The 9,531-nt window shown below is 46.2% G+C and overlaps 1 protein-coding gene across 1 annotated transcript; it reads right to left on the bottom strand.

Annotated features, from left to right (window-relative positions):
* Window positions 1–5,439: 5,439 nt before the first annotated feature.
* LOC121443187 (uncharacterized protein C2orf78 homolog) lies at window positions 5,440–9,311 on the bottom strand (the record flags this gene model as incomplete). The annotated part of the gene is made up of 2 exons (XM_041644860.1): window positions 5,440–7,307; window positions 8,552–9,311. Coding segments are annotated over 2 exons (2,628 nt in total), but the record flags the coding sequence as incomplete, so codon positions are not given.
* Between the last annotated feature and the right edge of the window lie 220 nt (window positions 9,312–9,531).

Genomic DNA, 9,531 nt, shown 5'->3' with positions numbered 1-9,531 from the left:
TGAATGAAAGTTTGGCTGGATATAGTAGTCTGGGCTTGCATCCGTGGTCTCTTAGTTTTTGGAGAACATCTATCCAGGACCTTCTGGCTTTCATGGTTTCCATAGAGAAGTCAGGTGTAAGTCTGATAGGTTTACCTTCATAAGTAACTTGGCCTTTTTCCTTTGCGGCTCTTAATATTCTTTCTTTATTCTGTATATTTTGTGTTTTGATTATTATATGGCGAGGGGATGTTTTCTTTTGATCCAGCCTATTTGGTGTTCTGTATGCTTCTTGAACCTTCATAGGTACATCTGTCTTCAGGTTGGGAAAATTTTCTTCTATAATTTTATTAAGTATATTTTCTGTACCGTTGAGCTGCACTTCTTCTCCTTCTTCTACTCCAATTATTCTTAGGTTTGGTCTTTTTATTGTGTCCCATATTTCCTGAATGTTTTGTGATGAGAGTTTGTTGGACTTGCTGTTTTCTTTGATCAGAGTGTTTATTTTCTCTATGTTATCCTCAGAATCTGAGATTCTTTTTTCTATCTCTTGTATTCTGCTGGTTATACTTGATTCTGTAGTCTCTATTCGTTTACCTAGATTTTCCATGTCCAGCCGGCCCTCTGTTTGTGTTTTCTTCTTTGCCTCCATTTCAGTTTTCAAGTCATGAACTGTTTCCTTTATCTGCTTGATTGTTTTTCCTTGGTTTCCTAGGGTATCATTCACTGATTTACTCAATTCCTCGAAGTTTCTATTATACTTCTCATCCATTTCTATAAGCGTGTTTGTTATATGCTGTTTAAGGGTGTCAATCACTTTCATGAAGTCAGTTTTTTCTACTTTTTCTTGATTAAGGTGTTCATGTCCTCCTGTTGTGGGGTCACTGGCTTCTGGTGGTTTCGTGTTGTTTTTCAGATTGTTGGGAGAATTCCTGCATTGGCGTCTGCCCATCTCTTCCTCCCAATACTCCCCTTTGGATCTTCTTTTACAGGATCAGGTCTTCTTGCCCACTGATGTACCTTCCCAGTGATGTCACTCCCCAGAGATGTTTCTCCACAATGATGTTTCACTCGGTGCCCAGATCGAAACTCCGCGCTGCTTGGTTAGCTCGCGAACAAAGGGCCCACCCTGCTCGCTGCGGGCAGGCTATGGGAACAAAGGAGCTACCAGCCACCCCTTTGTCCTCCCGGTTCGGGTTCGGTCCCAGCGCCCTAGCAGGCTGGGCAAGGAGGCGCTATGCCCCAAAGGAGGGAGGGAGAGAGGGAGACAGGGGGTGTGGGGATCTGGATGTAAGCTGAATGGGATAGGAAGAGAGAGGCGGTTTGGGCAGTATAGCCCCTGTAGGATGGCCAGGAAGTGTGGGCGGGCTGAGGTATGTTCCCAGCTGCCGCAGCACTCACTCACCACAATGATGTTTCACTTGGTGCCCAGATTGAAACTCCATGCTGCTTGGTTAGCTCACGAACAAAGGGCCCACCACGCTCCCATGGGGAGGCTATGGGAACAAAGGAGCTACCGGCCACCCCTTTGTCCTCCCGGTTTGGATTCGGTCCCAGCGTCCTAGCAGGCTGGGCAGGGAGGCGCTATGCCCCAAAGGAGGGAGGGAGGGAGGGAGACAGGGGATGTGGGGATCTGGATGTAAGCTGAATGGTATAGGAAGAGAGAGGCGGTTTGGGCAGTATTCACTGTAGTCTTAATTTGAAAACATAAATATTAAAATAATAATCTTAACATGAATGTATATCCATTCAAATGCCTTTCTGTTTTTCTGAGGAGTACAGTGAAGCCCAGTAGACTCATGGAGTCCCAAATTCTGTAGTTAAAAAACACAGAGAGAGTGATCAAACCAGAGACCTCCCTAAACTATTGCTTTCCTTCATTCTCTTGTAGTCAATCGTGCCCCTGTCAGGATGCTTGGATACAGGTTGTGGGATCCTTTCCGGCTGGCTGTGTTATATTTATCTAGACCAGTGACTCTGGACAGCAAATAGGCTTTGTTAGAATGGACAGTATTGTGTCTACACAGTAGCTGGGGATTACCTATTGAGAAAATACAAACACCATAAATATCTAGGGACAGGTTGAATACATTCCTTGAGTCAAATCCAGATGTTGTACTATCTGGAAGTAGATAGGCATTGTCAGAAGTCCAGCCTACAAGTGAAACAAAGGTACTGTCAGAAAAAAGAATCTGAGTTGAGTTGCAGTTGTAAATACATACAGCTAAGTCAATACATTCAGTTAAGTCTCTTGTGATTTTAGGTCAGTAGCAAGAATCGCCTTGCCTACACATGGACTCTTCATCAAATCATGCTGGGAAACCTGGTGATCCACATGTACAGAAAGAATCTTGATTCTACCTGCATTGTTGAAGCACATCTTTAGTCGCAGCACTCTTGAGGAAGGGACTCAAAAGACAGAGGAAGCGGCAGAGGCAGAGTCTAGCAGATCACTGAGTTCAAGGCTAACCTGGTCTATGATGTTATTACCAGGACATATAGTGCTTTGGAGAGAAGTCTCTCTCAAGGAACTAAAAGAAAGTGAATAAAGGTCACCCTGCGAATATCCAATGCCACTTCCTCAGAGATCAAAGTTCAATAAACTCTTGTAATAATAGAGTACAGAGAAGCAGGAAGAGTTGACAGAGTTCAGGGGAGGCCAGTTTTCTTCTCTCACTTCCCCCACAAGAGGTGAAAGCCCTTCCCGGACTCCCGCCTGTGCATGCTGGGGTGGGTTCGAGGCTTCTTAAATCTGTGGTGGCTGAGCACAGGTGGATTCCTCCTCCTTTTGGTCCTGGGATGGTGTGCTTCTCTTCTGACTTGACTCTTCCTAAACTGCTTCAGCTCCTCTGTTTTCTTGAAGCTGTTTCCTCTGGTCCTCTTGGTTTTGTCTTGCTCATGAGCCCCAGCTTATTCCCTCCTGATGACTATGGAGTCTTTGGATAAGGATGCTGTGCATCTCTGAATATGTTTAATACATTGAGTTATTTGAAAAATTGTGGAAGGTGAATATCTGGCCCCGGTGTAGTCATGTCAGCAAAGTCTATGCTGGAGACCATCACAGTGTGCATGTGCCAGGCTCATGATGGCCAAAGGTGCTGCTTAGCAAGAGACATGGTCAACAGCACGCTTCTGCCTCAGGGTGTTAGTGTCAGTAAAGCACAGCGTGTGCTGCAAGTTGGGGTGTGCTAAAGGGAGAAGTGATGGGACTAGGTTTCCTGTGTGCCTTTAAGGGATCCTTAAGCATTGATAGATTGGCTGTCGTCTAATTCACATTGTTTTCCCTTTTTTCCGCCTAGGATGAGAGCTGTTGGCAAGGCCAGGAATTTGGGAGACCTTTGGATAGGGGCAGTCAATGACCTGTCCCTATCAACAGGTGGCATCCTCATCTGTGAATCCAGGGTGGAATACTAGCAACATTGTGGACTGCAACTGATGGACTGTCTGTCCTGAGGTGTCAGTCCCAGGGACACCCCCTTCTCCAACACTGAAAAAGAGTCAAGGAAGAAGTTAGTGACTGGTAAGTGAGATGCTCCCCTCCTTCTGTGCCCTCTCCACTTAGGCCCTTATAGTGATGGGGAAGGCGTTCCTATGATCTCTGTTTGAGTAGCAATTTTTCAGAACAATGAACCTGTGTTGAATTACAGTTGTAAGCGCAAGCAGTTCAGCCTCTGTGACTTTTGGTAGCTATCAAAAATGTACTGTTGCTAACATACATCCTCACATAATCATGGTGGGGAAATCGGTGACCCACATATACAGAAAGGAAGGTGCTTTCACCTGGGATTTTGGTGCATTCCTTTAGTCCCAGCACTCTTGAGGCAGGGACACAGGCAAAGGCATTACAAAGGCAGTGTCAGGCAGATCTTTGTGATTTCAAGGCTAGCCTGATTAGCGAGGTCAGTTCCCAAATATTCAGTGATATGAAGAGAAACATTGTCTCAAGAAACTAAACTTATATATAAATTAATTCTATTTCTTATGTGTCACCCCATACAAGGTTAATGCCATATGCCTCAGAGGACAATGTGTTACAAACTCTGAAACAGTTAGAGCACAGAATAGTGCAAGGAGGTTAAGATTCAGGGACAGGTCAGGATGGAGGAAAATATCAGGCGATCAAATGTCAGTCCATTATGTGTACTCAACTCGGGTTCGATGAGATGGCTCCTTAGAGAAGAACACTTGATTTTCTCGCAGAATCCCCAGGTAGAATTCAGAGCACCTCATGATGGTTTTCAGTCTCTCTTAATTACAGACTCCAGAGAACTGATGCCCAGGTTTGGCCTCTCTGGGCACTCCATACATTTGTTACGCAGTAGTTCATGTGGACAACACACACACACACACACACACACACACACACACACGAAAAACAAACATGTTAAATGGATAATTTCAAAGATTGATACAATTTGAGATAAACCCAGTAATCCAAATCAACCCATCTCAGAAAGATACTCCGCCTTGTAGAATTTCTTTCAAGGTAGGATCTTGATTATGCACACATGGACCCTATGTTTCATATCATGAAATGCAGGCAGAGTACTGATGTCTAAAGGGCTCGTGTTTGAGGTTTGAAATGGGAGGAGATGTGGCGACAGCAGTAGTGTGTTCACTTTACAGTATGCACTCTAGGAAACTTACCATGTTCAGTAACTCTGACGTGAATAATCAGACAGAAACCACATTAACTACAGTACTGTTCGGCCAATGACCCCAGCATATTCCTGGCTAACTCTAACATCTTAATAAAGCCAAGTAATATTAACCTGTTATCACCGTGAGTCTGTGACCTATTGGCAATGTTCGGGCATTCAGGCATCTTTCTCCTTCGGCAGCTACATGGCATCTCTTTGAGTTTGCCTGCTTTCTCTCTACATCTCAGTTCGAATTTCCTACATGGCTTTGACCTGCTCAGTCACTGGCTGAAACAGATTTACTTATTAATGACCAGTGGTAATAAAACATATTCACAGCATACAGAGGGGACTCCCACATCATCCTAGAATCTTGAAAATTAAATTCCAGGAAAATAATCTTATTGCCACTAGAGCTTTTTGCTACAGCTTTAACATTAAATAAGTAGTACCACTGACTTATAGCATATGTTGTATCTATGTCACATGTATTATTACATAATTAGGAAACATAAATTAATAATAGTAAAGTTCTAAGGAAGACATCAAAGCCCTCTCTATATACTCATGGATAAAATCGCAGTCTTAAGTTTCTACAGTCACTTATAGTGTCTTCAAGTATTTATAAATTTATAAACTATTTATTTCCCTTCACATATATGCATATATCTAAATATTATTCTGCATTACTATGTATGTATCTACATATCTACACATTCAGCTAAGCCTCTAAACTTCATGTATGCATGAATATCTATGTGTATCTACATCTTACCTGTGTGTGATGAATAGCGTTGTGTCCCAAAGGTTTGGGCAGCACTTACACTGCATAGCCATAATATCTCGAAATTTCCATATCTTTCTCCCTCTGAAGGAAAAGCTGTGGTTTTCCCAGAGAGGTACACTTGGCAGCATTCTCTCTCTCCTGTTGAGCCCGCCTCTTCATGGCCTCCCTCTCTGGCCTCTGCTCTTCAGTGATAGGCTGTGAGATGACTGGCCCCGGAATGTTGACTTTCTTCCAAGGAATTGGTAAGTGGCTGAAATCTTGCCGCAGGTATTGGGATTGAGGCTGGGGAGGATCTAGGGTCTTGTTTGTGGCAAAAGAAAGAGGCTCCCTGTGGAGTGAAGTGTGAGATGATGCTCTGTAGGGTGCAGGCAAAGAGGCAGGCGGTTGAGGCCCAGGGCAAGACTGGATGGGCTTGCTTCTAATTGGACGTGTGGCACTGGTGGCAACTGGCAGAGCCGACTTGTCAGAGGCCATCAGTGATGTGCTGGCAGGAGCTGGTTGGGATGACTTGAGTTTGGGTTGCCTAGCAGTGTGGGATTGAGACCTCACTGGGTAAGCTGTAGTGGGCCTGTGCGAAGCCAGGCAGTGAAGCTTTCTGGAAACAGGTCTGTCTTGAGGCTTGTCCAGGGCTAGGAAAGGCAGAGGTACTAATTTGACCTTCCCAGCTGGGGACAGCTCATCCAGGCACAGAGATGGACACCGCTTGGGAGCACTGCTCTCTGTTCTCTGAGCATTGCCCGGGATTCTACCAGGGCCTCGACCCTCACGGGGCGCATCTCCCAGGGATGTGGCGGTTGGGCCTGTCCTGGGATCTTTGTTGCTGCTCAAGTTCAGCAGAGCCCGGGAGGAGGAGACGCCAGTTTTCCTCTCACTCTTCTTCCCCAGTGGGTGAAAGACCTGCACAGACGCCAGCATGTGCATGCCGAGGTGAGTTCGAGGCTTCTTAAAGCTGTCATGGCTGAGCTCAGGTGGATTCCTCTTCCTCTTGGTCTTTGGGATGGCGGGCTTCTCTTCTGCCTTGACTCTGTGACTTGATGGCTTCAGCTCCTCTGTTTTCTTGGAGCTGTTTCCTCTGGTGTCCTTGGCCTTTTCTTTCCCCTGTGCCCTTGCTACGCTGGGCCTCTTGGGTACAAATATCTGAGATTTGCTCTGCACGTGGTTGGCCGTGTTGTCTATGGTTCCAGGATCATCTTCCTTCAGCATATCCTCGTGATGGGTTCTGGCCTGAAGAGCTCCATGAAACACATCAGAGACTTTCTGGTTTTTCTTGATGCCCAGTTCAGATAGTCCACTAAAGATGCTGGTGCGTGACTGGGCCTGGTCCCTCCTGATGTCTTTGGAGTCTTTGGTTTGGCTTGCTGTGTGATCTTCCATTTGGTCAAGGCCAGTGTTGAAGTTTAAGAGTTGGGGAAGGTGAATATCTGCCACCAGAGTAGTCATGTCTGCAAAGTCATTGCTAGACTCCATGACACTCTGCAGAGCCTCAGGGTCTTCCAGACCAAGGCTACTGTTTCCCAAAGTGGCATTTTGAGAAGCTAGCTTCTGCCTCAGGCTCCCAACATCACTGTAGTTCAAGGGCTGCTGCATGCCAGGGTATGCTGAAGGGAGGGGTGATGCGTCTTGGTTACATTTTGTGCCCTCATAGGAATCCAGAGGTGTTGATTGCTCAGCATTCATCTCATCTGCATTGTTCTTCTGTGTCTTTTCCAGGCTTGGGGCTGGAGGCAAGGCCAGGAATTCAGAAGGACTGTGCATGAGGGCAATTAATGACCTGTTCCCACTGACAGGTGCTGTCTTCATCTGGGCATCCTGGGTGCAGGCATTGCCGAGGTCTGGACTCTGCAGCAGACACAGTGTCTGCCCTGAAGGTGTCAACCCCAGGGTTGTCTCCCTCTCCACCACTGAAAAAGAGGAAGTTCGAAGTCAGTGCCTGGTAAGTGAGATGCTACCCCCGCTTTCAGTGTACCTGAGCACTGAGGCTCGTGCAGCAGTGTTGCAGGCATTGCTATGAGCTCTGCTGGAGGAGCAGGGAAAGCAGCCCTCTTTGGAGACACATAGTAACTACTCATTTGTTTCTCATGACCGTGTGAGATCACGTTTTCTCTTGTGTTTGTGTGGTGTGTACATGCTTAGTGATCATGGGGAGGTGACAGAATTCCTTGGTGTGCGCTCTTCCCTTTCTCCCCCATTTTCCTTTGAAACAGTGCCTCTCATTGCCTTGGGAGTTTGCTCTGAGACAGGTTGTGTTGCTCACTGTTTCCTAATCTTACTCATCTCCACCAGTTTCTTTCTGTTCATTGTATTACTCATATGGCCCCTGAAGCCTGGATTTTTATTTGGGTTTAGGTATCCATATCAGTTCCTCAATTCTGAAAGGCAAGCGGTTCAAAAGCCCTGACATTCCTTAAGGTTCACGTTTCACAGAATTTTTGTTAGTGATGTCAAAATGTAAGACTGCGAAAGCTTTGAGCATCAACTTTGTAACAGAGAACATGTCTACATAGTCTTGGCCTTGGGTCACTGCTGAAGATTCAGAAAGAAAGAGTAAAAGAAAAAGAGAAAGTGGAAGAGAGATGTAGAGGAGGAAAAGAGACAGAGAAAAAGAGAGAGGTTGATCGTGACAGATAGGGTGAGATGCTTCAACCCTGCTTATCAATATTACACAGGTCAAAGCAGACTGTCACTAGAGCTTAAGTGTTAGAGAATGTCACAGCAGACACTTGGAGTGTGGGAGAAGACTTCCTCCAGGTCAGATTCAGGGTTCCATTTCTCTGGATACTAGTTTCAACTCAGGGGAAACTTAGTTGTAGAAAAACAGATAAAATTCTCGATGTCATCTAGAATCTGGAGACATAGATTAGGAAGGAGGTGATTTTAGTGAGCTGCTGCATGGGCCTGATTAGCCTTGGCAGTGAAATGCGTTCCTGTGGTGTGGTCCTTGGACATGTCTTAATGAAGGTTGAATGTCACTCACTTTCCTGTATTCTCTCTCATTATAGAGACTGAATTTAGGGGTAATGAGCCTGAGCCACAGCCTACATGTCAGGACCCCCAATCTTCCTCTGTGTGGACATCCACTTCTGAAAGGTAGAGCTGTGTCTCCTCTGAGGGCTGTTCTCACACCTCATTTCCTGGCTTTACTCACCTTGAAGACTGGTGTCTGGCATGGTTTGAGCAGATGTGGGCCAGTAGATGGGAGAGGTGGAGAGAGGTGTTTGGATGTTCATTGGCTGAATCTCCTGTAGTGCCATCACCATCCCTGGGTGCAGAGAGGAAGCCTGATTCCCAGAGCAGGACACAGAGCCATAGGCCTGCAGGCACTGCCAGAATTCTTCAGCCATCGGAGGACCCAGGCTGTTCTGGTCATTGTAATAGACCTGACTTCCATCCAGGTAGCAAGGTGCCAGGATATATCGTTGATCTGGTAGATTTGATGGCGTTGCCTGTACAAGGCAGGCAGACAGTGTTGGATAGGATGGCGGTAATGCATTGATATGGAAAGTATTGTCACACTGGGCTGTTATAGACCTAGACGAGGGGGTGGTATTCTGGTCAATGACAGTTACAGGGGCATCCAGGAATGGAGCTTCCCTTCTGGTGGTGCTTTCTCTGAGATCCCAGTGGAGAACACCTTGATAGGAAAATGTCGAAGTAGAGATCTGGTTCTGGTCAGTTGGCTCAGTCAGCATGGTCGTGCCAGCTCGTTGGTAAAGACAGGCACTGTCCATGAGCTGCTGGCAGCATGTGCTGGAGTCTGATGACAGGAGCCATGCTGAGCTCACAGCTGGGGTGCAGACCCCGTAGAAATTGCACACAGTTCCTGCTGAGGGTGTGGCATTCCTCAGCACAGGCACAGAGGGCTGCAGAGCACATTCTGTCCCAGTGAAAGGTGCACTTTGGCAATTTTCTGTAGGAAGCAAGAAGAGAGTTGGAAAAAGTTGAGATGGAGGCTTTCTACCCCCTGGGAGGGACTGTGTTATCTCCAGGTTGTACTGAGTGGGAGAGTCTAGCATCTATGTTCCCTTACATTTGCCAAGCAAGTGGGTTAAGATTGATCGGTGGGGCTATGAAGGATGACAATCACGAGATGAACTGTCTGCTTTTTCCTGTGTGGGCATGGAAATC

The sequence above is a fragment of the Microtus oregoni genome, unplaced genomic scaffold, assembly GCF_018167655.1.
Source record: "Microtus oregoni isolate MIOR12 unplaced genomic scaffold, Mior012 000102F_ref0000329, whole genome shotgun sequence".
NCBI lineage: Eukaryota > Metazoa > Chordata > Mammalia > Rodentia > Cricetidae > Microtus > Microtus oregoni.
Note: the sequence above shows the minus strand (reverse complement) of the source record. Positions and strands in the feature narration are given on the sequence as shown.